The 13,015-nt window shown below is 38.6% G+C and overlaps 1 protein-coding gene across 3 annotated transcripts; it reads right to left on the minus strand.

The window, feature by feature from the left end:
- Positions 1–2,666: 2,666 nt before the first annotated feature.
- zbtb32 (zinc finger and BTB domain containing 32) lies at positions 2,667–12,611 on the minus strand. Of its 3 annotated transcripts, none has more exons than XM_032518346.1 (5): positions 12,518–12,611; positions 8,870–9,915; positions 7,846–7,955; positions 5,744–5,896; positions 2,667–4,470 (listed from the first exon to the last, which is right to left on the minus strand). In XM_032518346.1, exons 2-5 carry the CDS (start codon positions 9,889–9,891, stop codon positions 4,241–4,243), a joined length of 1,515 nt encoding a protein of 504 aa, XP_032374237.1. In that variant the 5' UTR covers positions 9,892–9,915; positions 12,518–12,611; the 3' UTR covers positions 2,667–4,240. The 3 variants fall into 3 exon arrangements, with proteins under 3 accessions (XP_032374237.1, XP_032374235.1, XP_032374236.1); XM_032518344.1 differs by having other exon boundaries at positions 5,744–5,911; XM_032518345.1 differs by having other exon boundaries at positions 5,744–5,905; positions 7,840–7,955.
- Between the last annotated feature and the right edge of the window lie 404 nt (positions 12,612–13,015).

The raw sequence follows: 13,015 nt of genomic DNA on the forward strand, positions 1-13,015 counted from the left end.
CAAAATGTATTACCAAAAGGAGTTATTTGACATTTTGGGATACATTGATTTTCTTGCCAAGAGTAGAATGAAGAGTTTGTAGACGGACTTGAGCGTGGTACAAATCTTCTAACTCTTGGCAAGTAAACTGAATGAGTATTCTTGTTTGTTGTGATGTGTGTATTGTTAGTCTTTGTAGACCCAAACCTGTGAAGGGGTGATGGTATGTAACACTTTTGCTTAATATATTTCAGATGTTTTTATGCTGTCTGTCTGGGGATTGAACCAAAGACTTCTCTAACATTTAGGCCACTACTGCCCCTTTGACGGGATACTTTAGATCTAAATATAGCGTACACTGAAACTGAGGTGAACTTTTTTTAGGTGGCTAAAATATGTATTGCTGTGTGGCCCTGTTCACAGCAAAACATTGTTTAGCTTCCAAGTCGGGACTCCAGTCTGCTTCTCCAAACCGGGGACTTGCTGACCACCTGGTCCACTTCATAAGATCCAAACTCTCTTTAAACCTTTGTTTTTAAGTAGGTTTGCCCGTTAATATTTTTTTAGTTTTTCCTCATTATTTTCGCCATAGGCCTATAATTTATTATTTGTCTACTTTCAGTTGTATTGTCGGTAATCAGAGCCTTTCTAATAAATGTACACCATGTGAAATCATGAGTGGCAGAAAATGTTATGAATTTCCTGTAAACAGGATAAGGTTTTCGGGAAGTCTGAATCCTCATTTTTTTCCTCAAGTATTGCTTTGTGAGGGAGTGGTTTCCAAAACCGCAAAGCTGGAACTGACATGAGTCTTCCCACAGAACAGACAACACATAACTCCTCACTTGAAACCTTGTCCTTGTGGAGCTTCAGCCAGTAAAAAAAAAAAAAAATCTCTTTTGGTTTGTTAATTTTCCTTTTTGTCTATGCGGATGTTTCTCCTGAAATGCTGTTTAGTTTACTGTCCCTGTTTTCTGAAAAGCTATTGTTTGTCCAATGCTGTCATTCTTTGTACACAAGGGTACAAATTTCATTCAGGAGTTGACACAAAAACAAAGAAAAAATCTATTTTCTTCACTACGCATTAAGATAACATTTGTTTTTCATAAGCTTTTGGTGCTTCACATAGGCCATTTCTTCCAGTTAATTTCAAATGATCATCTTTTGAAAGACGTGACACAAAAGACACCATAAATGATGAAATGTCAACACTTATTTTTTCTGTTATAACAGGGCAACCCTGTCTCCTAGAATTTGTTTACCAAATCACATATTTTGCCAAGGTTTTTTAAGGACTTACGATTGCTGTCTTGTTTCCACCTCAGGTTCAGTGTAAAAACACTGAACCTCACTGCTGTTACATGAGATGCATTTACAGTAGGTGTTCAGGGTGAGATTATTTTACGAAACCCTTTTTTATTGAGTAGTTTGTATTCTGTTTGTAATTCATACCTGTGTGAATTATGTACTTTTTGTGTTTATTCTTCTGTACAGCACTTCTCTATAACTAAAGTTTATATAGTTTGACACATGGGGACATCTTGTGGCCAATGGTATGTACTTGTTTGAAATAGTGATGCAGTTAAACACTAAGAACCACTTTCATCTCATCCTTTTACAAACAGGCATGATGTGCCAAGCCAAAACATCCCACTCGCTTCAACCTTGCATGCCATTGGAGAAGGGCTTGTTCAGAGGTGATCTGCGTCGGTTCCACACCACATAACAATTTTCAATTTCCTTACGGGAGTCATCCCAAAAGGATCAATAAAGAGAAGTCTAAGTCTAACCTACCAGGTACCACTGCCTAACTGCACTTACACTTTTGCTCTTGCTTCTTGGTTGTGAAAAGGTTATAAAAAATAAATAAAAAAGGGCACTAGCCTTGTTTAGAGATCCCCAGTGTCGCAAAATGAGTACCATTTTGTCATGTGGTGTGATCCAAACCTACACAAGCCTGTTGTGCCTAATTATGGTTGCCAAGCCATGATTGGACAATCAGTGTTATGAGAAGGGGCAACAGCCAATTCCATTTAGCTGACTCTGTTTCAGGGTCCAGGTATGAAGCCTCCCTAGATTATCAAAGGGGCCGCATTATAGACTAAAGTAGATTTTCAGTCTCTGTATGTCATGTGTGGTCACATCCACAATCAACAAACTCTATTGTAGTCCAGCCTTTACGTCTGTGACAAATGTGCGCCACTTTTTGACATACTTTATAATGCTTGCCTAGCTGCTAGCATGGCACTTTCTCATGCTCTGCAACTGACAAGCTAGCAGTATTTACTGGGCATGTCCAACTCCCAACAAAGATGGAATAAAAGTGTGATGCCTCACTCTGTAGCTAAAACAGAAGTCAACATACAGGGTGAAAAGAGCAGCTGCAGCAATGTGCAGTACATTGCTGTACATTGCTTTTTTTAATGAAAATTAAACCACAAACCTAATCTGGTACAATATCTAAATACAATTATGAACCTGAAAATGAGCATTATATGAGCACTTTAATGATTTAATGATATCAGGGGTAGAGATGGTAGACATGTTGAGTATATTAAAGACACGTTTAAAGATAAAAAAATGTACTGATAAAATGGAAAATTTGTGGTCAGCTGCCCCAGCACTCCATTTCAACATTTACATCTACCTGTGTTTTATCTGTACAAATGACAAACTTGTCAAGGTAGCCATTTTGTGTAATCTTGTTTATTTGATGTATTAGTCTAAAACATTGCATATTGATCAATTAAAGCCAATTCATGAAAAAAGAGTTACACATATTTATCTATTCCATTTCCCATACACATTATGATAATGCTGTATCAACAAATAGCTTTCAGTTGCCTGGAAGTAATTCAGACTGTGTGGGTACATACCGTGTATAGTCATTTAACTTGTGTGGTGCTTTTAGAGAGGCATGGCAGTTGCTAAATACCAATTGGAAAGTAGGTCAGTCATTGACGATGACAAAAATCTACTAATGGAAGTATTAAAACTTTGGACTAGTTTGTCACTAGCTAGACAGATATAGCTTCCTACAACAGCTGGTATTCTCTTCTCAATGAACCAAAGCAGAGTAATGAGCTGTCCAGTGAGGTTTTTATTTGTCCACCTCATCCCTTATTGTGAATTTTTAATAAATACAGTCTTACAAAAAATGGTTTAATGTTGCTATGAATGGAATTTGGCGGACTTTTGTTCACAAGAAGTTCAAATAAGTATGAAAGTAAGAGGGAAGGTGCCTGCGTCATTTCACGAGGAGAAGCTGTTGATGTGGCTTTAATGCACGTAAATGGCCTGATTAAATGGTAAACACTTTCATTACCTTTTCTGACATCAAGGGAAATTAGTCCCAAATTTCTATATTCTACAGTTGTGAATGTGAATACAGGGCAGTTTCAGTTTGTAAAGAGGTTATTGCAACACCTGTGATAGCCCCAGTTTGTGCCTTTTCATATGTTATAGTCTCGCATTGCCAGATCTGTCTCCACAGGGCTGTGGAGTAAGGGCCGGCTCCTCCTCAAATGAGAAAAATACACCGTGGGTTGTTTGTATTTCGTTAAACCAATCATAGTTGTCATGTGCAACGCTAAGCTCTAGACGCAGAGAAGGTGGCTCTGCAAAATAGTCTCGGGAAGGAATTTTGTTTTGGTGGAACATTTGCACCCCGCAAAAGAGAACTTAACATACAATGTTAAATGAAGTTAACGATTCACACAACACAGACCTGAGACCAGTGAGCTATTTAAGTTAGATGGATACACGGTTAGACTTAATTTGCTCTTGCCAGTGTGTTTTGTCCATAACAAATCCCCACTAGTCCGTCCCAAAACGTCTCAGTTAAATAGTAAATGTCCTTAACATATTATTTGTAAATGTTTACAATCATTCTCTGAAAGAGCCAAGCAGGCTTGCCTCCCAATTTTCTTCAAAATGTGCCATTTGTAGCTTGTCTAATTAGAGGTTCTGATTGTTTCCTGAAGAGAACAGTTTAAGTACGGCAACACAAAGACAGCGGAGGGTAAGGGACATCTGGAGGAAAATCCAGGGACTATCCCGGATATGTCGTTGATCCAAATATTGTTAACTTTGAGAGTGTTAAATGTTACTAAAGGACCTTGTTTTCATAAACCTCATTGGGGATGTATTTTTCAGAATAACGGACGCTCTGTGACTGAGATGTAAGCCTATTGGAATACATGAGAGGCACATACTAAAGCGACACTTTTTCATGTAGACAGAGGAGTCTGTGCTGTGACGCTCACATGTGTGAGTTGTACAGATAGGTGTTGTTGATGCTCCAGTCAGGAGGGAAGTCCTGCACCGCGTGGCTCTTGATGTGTCTCTGCATGGCGGCCAGGCTATTGCAGAACTCCAGGCACGCTGTACACTGGTAGGGCGTGGCCCCACCGTGAGTGCGCAGGTGCTTGATCATGGCTGAGTAGTCCCGTGAGCGCTGACCACAGAGACGACACTCGAAGGGTTTCTCTCCTTGAAGCAGCAAGAGGAGAGAGCAGGGGGGCACAGGAAGGAAGACAATGAAGGTGTGCTTACATGAGAAAGGGCCTCATACCTTTGGGCAGTAGAAGTGTATTCATTGCCAGTGTTATACCCTTTGGTAATTTGATAGGGTAGATTATATTCCTTGACTGTAATTTATCAGGTCTAATCGCTACCTATCATGAGATTTATTGCTTAATTTAGAGTGAAATTAAACAAAAATTAATATCTCAGATGTATGCAACTTATATATATGTATACAGTATGCACAAACAGGATTGTATCTGGATGTAACTAAACAAAATACAGTAAATCAAAAGGTATAAACTATCATTCAGAACAAATTATTTAGTAGGTAAATTTAATATAACAGCAGGTCCTTTAAAACAAATGTTTTTGACATATATATTCATGTGTTTGAATATTTCAGTTTATAAGATTTAGATGACAGGGGATGTAAAACTGCTCTTTAAAATATTGTTTTAGGATGAGATTTTATCTTAAAGACTCATTCTATCTGGAAAAAATGGGTCTATTTGCAGAGAAAATTGCTTAACAAAGGAAATATATTACAGTAAATATCTTGCCTGATGTTAGTAGTCACAGCTTGCGACATTGCGCAGTAATACAGTTGTAAGGGCACACTTTAATTGCATTACACTACAGAAATAATCATTATTCTTTAAAGCAACTAGATGCTCATTGTTGAATTATCCCATGCAAGTTTCAAGTCTGTAAGTTTTTTTTTGTTGTTTTTTTTTAAGATTATTTTTTGGGCATTTTAGGCCTTTAATTTGACAGGACAGTTGAAGATATGAAAGGGGAGAGAGAGGGGGAGTGACATGCAGCAAAGGGCCGCAGGCTGGATTCAAACCCGGGCCGGCTGCGTCGAGGAATAAACCTCTATACATGGGCACCCGCTCTACCAACTGAGCTATCTGGGTGCCCAAGTCTGTAAGTTTCAAATTACTGTAAGGTGTGGCTCATAGTATTGCAATGAGTGGAAATCGTTACCTGCCTGGAAGTTGGTCAAAAACCTAAACCACAACACTGCTGCTGCGGAAGATGTTCATCAGTCATACTTTGGTAAATGGTCTAAAACATGCAAAGGTGCTAGCACGGTTTTAAACTTAAAAGAATCCATTGGCTACAAAAAAACTAAAGAAAGAGAGGCTACTTCTCTGTGAGAGTTTGTCATAAGTGCCCTCTTTTGCCAGACAAAGCATGTTTTGTCATGCACTGTGGATTGTAACAGTGGGCTTACCAGTGTGAACGCGGATGTGTGTGTCAAGTTGATGTTTCAGACTAAACTTCTTGGGACAGTGTTGGCACTGGTAGGGCTTTTCACCTCTGTGGTCTGGTCGATTGGATTGTGGTTCATGCTGAACGACATCTCCTCTTCCACAGAATCGACAACCTGCACAGGCTTTGCCTGTGCAAACGCAAGATGAGGGAAAACAGATCAAGGTCTGAACATTGCGGTGGGCTATGAGGAGCCTGGCTGTTTACAAAAATGGAATTCCAGTAACAGCCACGCGTGTATATGTGTGCAAAGTCCACTCTGTTCATGCTCATTCATGTTTCCAACTATCAAACACAGTAAAGAAAGTTAGCTCATAAAACTGCGCTTTTTTTTCTTCTTTTGTTGAAAGGGCAATGAGATTTACAAGCCACCAAAATGACCAATTACTTGCAATAAAGTGAATCGTTCAAGAGCTGCTTGATTAGTTGATTAATCGAGAAAATTAATCAGCAAATGATAATTAATTGTTAGTCCCTAGTTTCAGCTTTTCCTTTGTGGTGCTTTTCAGTTTTGTCATTGTAAATTGAATATATTTGTCTTGTTTATTGGTTGGATAAAATATTTCAAATTTGTGGTCATTTGATGATGAAAAAAAACAATCAGCATGTTAATCAACAATATAGCTTTTTTTTTTTTATCCTGCTTAAATGGACAGAATCTGTCACACATTATAATACTCCTGCACCTCCTTGACTTGATAGCAAATTACTCACTACCAGTTTCAGTTTCTTGCATATGCTTTAGAATAATACGTCAGATCCACAGTATTTTAATCATCTTGAAAGGCACAAGTGTGTTTTAGGTCAGCATCCTGTTGCAAGACAATACATTCAGTTTTTACAAGCTTACTTTCCTGTCACAATGCACATGTCTCCCGTCAGATGTTATTGGGTCTTTTTTTAAATTTCAAAGGTGTGATTTTTGAGGTTAAATTAGCAACTCTGAAGCCTTTCAGTACCATATTTTTTAGGGTTTCTCAAGAGAAAAGCTGGGCCTCAGAGTATAGACAGGATGCTGAAATAAGAAGGGGGTGTACTGTAGTAGGGGAAAATGAGAGAATAAACCACAACTATTGAACACTCACCACTATAAACAACCTGCTGAGACCTGTTGTTATTGGCATGCTTCCTGTCCAATATTTCTATTCACTTCTCACTTTAAAAGACCTAACTTCTCATATAAATAATGCTTATATTTGCATTGCCATTATTAACATACAAAACTATACTTTCAGGGAAAAACAAACACATTTTATAATTAAATACATTAGAGAGACAAACTTTCGATAAGTGCTTGAGTGGTATTATATACTTGCTGTACTTTGTTACTATAGTACTATTCCTAAGTTATGACATTGCAGACTGCATTGGAGTAAGTCACTTGTAAAGCCTAGTGTTACCAACAGCCTTACCTTTTTAAGTAAGAACATAATGTTCCATCAGATAAAACATGTTAATCAACTTGATTGTACAAGACAAACTATCATACTTGCCTGCGCGCGCACACACACACAGATACGCGCACCCTGGGTACTCTGTCCCCTTTTTCCCCCCCAGTCTAACACCCCTGCATATACACACACACACACACACACACACACACACACACACACACTCTCTCACTCTCTCTCTCTGTTGGTTTAGGTAATTTTTGTTATCGCATTGACTTAAATTAATATAATTTACATTTATAATGTAATTTAATAAAATAAATATGTGTGATTGTTGTTTGGTATAGGACAAACCACTGTTGCGATGCAGTACATACTGTACTGCATATATCTAGTTGTATCTAGTAACCACACTCCTGCTCCTGCTGCACCATGCTCTCAAAACCACAACTCTCTTTTTATCACTTTCCATTGCGTAGCTACGTTGCTGCTGGAGTCTACCGAGGTTAGAGGTCATCACAAGAACTGTCTTACTATCATGTTACATTGATTGGTTCCACACAGGAGCACTGGTTACAGCCTTAATCGTGTTGGATAGTAATACTAGCATGTTTAATGTTTTGTGATCATTAAATACATAACAGTATGGTTTCCGTTGTGATTGTATCATTACCTGATAGTGTGGAGGCTGACTCCTGCAGCACTGGATCATCACAGAGGCTTGTACTGCAGTGTCGGCAGTCTTTAACTCTCTCTCTGCTGGCTTTGGGTACCTCATGGTAACTGTAAAATACATTTTTATAACGGGTGCAAAAAAGGTAAACTAATTGTACCTTTAACAATAAGACTTATTTTATTTGTGCTCCAAAGAGAGAGCTCACTAAGAAACCATTCAGCAAGTAAAAGTCTCCGGTGAAAAACGTGTCAGTCGGCATATATTACGACATTATGTGCTTTCACAGATTACATCCTTCAACACCCTTTCCTGCCTCTCCATGCCCAACCACAAGATAACCATAGCGCCTGTCAGAGTAAAAGCTAATTTAACGCCTGTCAGAGTAAAAGCTAATTTAACTTTAACGTAATGTGAGAGCACAGGGAGCAGGCTAATGTAAAGCTATATTTTTCCTGAAAGACACGTTTTGAACAATCTTTTTTGGTACAAAGTGGCAATGTTTAAACAACTAGGTTTCAGTGGGTGAAAACCTTGAATTCTGCAAAGGAGGGGAGAAATTTAGGGGGCTCCCCTTTAGAACAACTGTACGGTAGAAGGTAAATCACCCAAAAATAATCTTCTAGTATCAGAGCAGCAACTATGGTTTGTTTTTAATCTAACAAAAAGCTAGAAACTTATTTATTTTAAACTATATTTATCTTTATTGGAAAATGAACTTCTGTGTAACTATATTAGTGTTTTGCTCTTGTGTGCTGTAATTAGTCTGAAAACAAAGATTATAATTTGTCAAAAAAGAAAAAGACTTGACTGACAGGGAAGGGTTAACAGTTGAAACTGCTGTAGTTGGAAAGTGCAGGAAACTCTAGTGCACACACAAACAGCATTGAGTCAGGTAATAAGCTGTCGCAAGGGAAAAATTGAGCAAAGGGGATTCTCAATGACTCTGAGAGGAAAAATAGGGAGACAATAACTGAAAGTTAAAAAAAACAGTTTCCAAAATCATGTCCGAGTTTTGACTTACCTCTGCTCGCTGGTTTGAACGATCCCAGTAAATGCTCTCTGTGATTTGTTTTTCCTTTTTAACAGGCCTTGCTTGATTATGTTCCTCATCCCTGTAGACCTGGCATGAAGCTTTTGTGTGTAATCTGGATGAAAGACTGAGTAGCCCATTACAGAGCGGTGAATAGGGGTTTGAAAATGAGATCCTAGAAGAGGGAACATGTGGGGGGTGGAGAGGGAGAATGGGTATGCTGCAGAGGACTGGTTTGAGGACTGAAGGGGGTGAGATGCAATTAAACTTGAATAGTTCGCTAACTGCCTTAGGGTGTTCACAGAGCTCCACATGTTTGTCCAGGGAGAAGAGAAAGAGGAACTACTGCTGCTGCTGGCAGGCCTGGTGAAGACATGGTCTCTGTTATGGGATGTTGCTGACACAGGGGGGAGTTTGGGCTTCTTTCTTGGGGACGGCTGACTGTTGGAGTTCTTATCAGGATCAGAGGGCGAGAGGTTTTCCATGACAATGCAGTCCCTTGCCTCCTCCAATGGGGAAGACGTCTCTTTTAGTTTTTCCTCTTGAACTGGTCTTTCCTTTTGCTTTTGATTGTTCTCTGCACTTTCTTCTTCTTCGTCTTTGACGCATATGATTTCTCCCTTTTTGCTGTCCTCTCTGGCTCTGTAGTGGAGATTGCCCAGCTGCTTCCAGCACTGGTCCTCCAGCAGTTGCATCTCTAACAACTGAGCAGCTCTAAGCAGCAGGTGGAGGTCATGCACAGACACTTCAAGAGTCTGTGTGTAGGTGAAGTCCAGAACTTGCTGGAAGGTGTGGGGTGATAAATACTCCAGAGTGCACTGCACTGGGCTGTCTATGTCTGCCTGGGCTAGCTGCTGCGCGAGACGTCTGCTAGCACAAGCCAGTACCAGCCGATGAGCCCTAAAAGTTTTACTCTTCACCGAGATGATGGCATCACAGAGCGACCCTGAGCGACGTAAGGCATCTGCCTGCTGCAGGAAGTGGGAGTATTGGGTGTTGTTGATTCGGATCATTTTCAAATTTAAATTATCAAACGTCTGAGAAGAGAGAGTCAAAAGAACAAAAACAATCAGAGAGAGATCCCATCAGATTATGCCCACACTGTCAAAATTAGATACAACTATTTTCCAGGTAGTTACACGGTATGTGACATTTCAAGAAATGCTAATTTGTAAATAGGAAAACCACTTTGCAAATCCACAGCAGGGATTGGTGAATGACAAGCAGATGATGTTTCTGTGGTTCGTACAGTTTTATTTTTCAATTCTTTCCAAACAGCATAACAAGTAATGCGAGTTGAGGGGGCAGAACGTACCCGAAAGGATTTCATTATTTGTTTATATTGCGACGAGAAGGTGAAACAATGAATTTAGGTTTAACTAGTTTGCAGAATAGTTATAAAATGGTTATCGGTTTTTATTTTACAGCAAATAAACAACCCACGTATATATTTTTTTTATCTTAACAACCAATAGGATTCACACATTTTGTTTTTAGGACACTCTCAAATGCGCAGAAAAACTTTCACAACTGTATTTGATATTGTGTCTGAATTTCTGGTTGATGTGAGGAAATGTACTGTTTTGTGTAAGCTTTGATATTCAGCACTCACATACACACTCTCAAGCCACAAAGCCGTAACAGTATATGAAACCATGACTAATGACTGTACGCATGAGTAAACATGAGTAAAGTTTGAGCGTCAACAACAATAACTGTATTTGGATACGACAAACATCAAATGCAACGGTGGGATTTTGTAAATATGTAAGTATGTGACAGAAATATTTGGAATTTTATTAATATTGAGATTACACGGATGAAAACGCTGTGGCTGTGAGTCGAAACTACCGGATGCCTGAAGTTGTCTTTGTCACACAGTCTGAAGTCTATAAGGAACTTTTATGATTATACAGTGTGTGGTTGGTTTCTGCAGCGGAGGTCACAAGTACTGTGAGCTATTACAGAGCAAGTTGCAACCCCATTCGGTCCCCTGATGGTAACTGTAAATGGAAAGTAGATGTGAAACAAAATGACATTTAGTTGTCTCATTACTGGAATTCTTGCAGTATGCAGTTTTATTTGTGCGCCTTCCAAAACCCACTCTCGCTCTCTCTGCTCTTAATCAAATTAACTAAATTTGGAAGTATTTTATTCAAAATTTAAACACAATAGAATATAGCGCTGAGAGTGACAGTGAAGCCGCTCCAGTATCAGAAGTAGAAAGTCATTTAGATTTACTGTATCTGATAAGAGCCAGCCAGCAAGCTTCAGGCCTCAGTTTAGCGTTAATTTATTGATTAAAAAGTAATAAGAGTTATACAATTTGTAATGTTGAGTGCACAAAGTTGAGAGCACGTAGCGGAAAAAGATCACACAAATCCAGCATGCATCAGCTCAGTGAACCCGACACTATCGTCCTCCGTACATGAATATAAAGCAGTAGACCGTTTACAATTGTCAAAAGCCATGCACTGCCTGATGAAAATACTGTACATTGTCTTAATAGACATCATACAACATACATTTATTAAATTATGTTAATTAATATTTTATGCCTGATTAAAATATATTCTGTACAATATGCTGTCCTGAATTTTGTACATTAGTCATTTCATTTCAAATGAATTTCCTTTCACATAAGATCAATAAAAATGAATAAATAATTATAAAATAATAAATGCTATTAATATATAGTGGTGTAATCATTACTGTAGTCATGGAAGCAGCACTGTGGCGATAGTTATTTAGCAGGTGGATTCACATGGTGTTTTGCAATGTACTGTATGATAAATAACTTTAAATAACTTGAGTTAACACTATGGTATTTTAGGATACTCTGCGGAAACATTAAAATAGTGCAATATGTTGTTTAATATACAAACCTTCAATCATTTTCATTTGCAGAGAGAGAAATGTTGCTGTCTTTCAATGCCAACTATTTATCAGATTGGCTCGCCATTAAAAACACAATTTTAGTAACTGCTTGTTAGATAGTACTTTCAAATATTGTGGCTGACCCCTACTCACATTAATGTGATGCACCTGACATGTACATGTATTTTTAATTCTGTGTAAAAGTAATGCATGTAGTGGTCTTTTCCCGAGGCCATTGGCCTTTACATAAATTACAGTGCTGGATAAATCTTGTATCCTGTTTTATTATGTTTCAAGTACCGGCAAACTTTGTCTAAATATGGTGTATCTTTAGAATATATTTTGTAACTGGCTTGTGCAATAATCAAATTTCTCTGATGCTGTTCAAATTTACAAAGCACTCTTGCAGAGTTGTGACATAGTTAGCAGGTCTTGAGCTCCTTGCAGTCACAGTACTATCTCAATGCTTACACAGGGGAAAACCTTGCATGCATATGTCAGGTTTACACATCCTTTGACAGGACATGAACTTACAGTCAGCCTCCCCAAAGCTTGCATGTAAAGAACTGGAGTCACAAGAGAGTTGCCTGAACTTAAAGCCTCCACGGGTAACAGAAGATCAATAGCGGCACATCAGGTTGTGTTCACAGTAGATCACATAAAACAGGTTAGATGAGCAGCGTTAAAGTGTATCTGCTTGTGGTTTTGAGTTTAGCAGCTTAAAAAGAAGCAAGAAGCAAGGTGTGTGAATGAGACACTTACCCGGTGCTTAGTGAATCTTCTCCCTGGAGAATGAAAAGCTACCTTGCATCATGACTGTGAAGTGACTTGCAAAGTGACGTGTCTGTCTGTGTACAGGTTTTCGTGAGGGACAGGGTGGTTTCCTCCTTTGCCTTTACAGTCCCTCCTCTTCAATGTATCTCTTTTCCTTATTGGTTCATTGATTATGGTACTCAATGGTTTCTTCTTTTGTGATTAAAAAAAAAAGACAAGAAATACTAACTTTCTCCTCTGTTAACCGGTTTTTGTTGTTGTTTTGCTTAAAGTATGGAGGCAGTTTTACTATTTAATTTATTTCAAATGTTTTACAGGGTAGAGACATAATTGCATGCAAATCACAAAATAAACAGAAGTAACACATTTCATGAGACTTAGAAAGGTTTAATTTGACCAAATCATTTGTGTGTCTCTGCATGCGTGTGTGATTGAGAAATTGAGAAAAACGGGGACAGTGGTTAGAGTGGTATTTGCATCACCTGT

This window comes from Etheostoma spectabile, chromosome 6, assembly GCF_008692095.1.
Source record: "Etheostoma spectabile isolate EspeVRDwgs_2016 chromosome 6, UIUC_Espe_1.0, whole genome shotgun sequence".
NCBI lineage: Eukaryota > Metazoa > Chordata > Actinopteri > Perciformes > Percidae > Etheostoma > Etheostoma spectabile.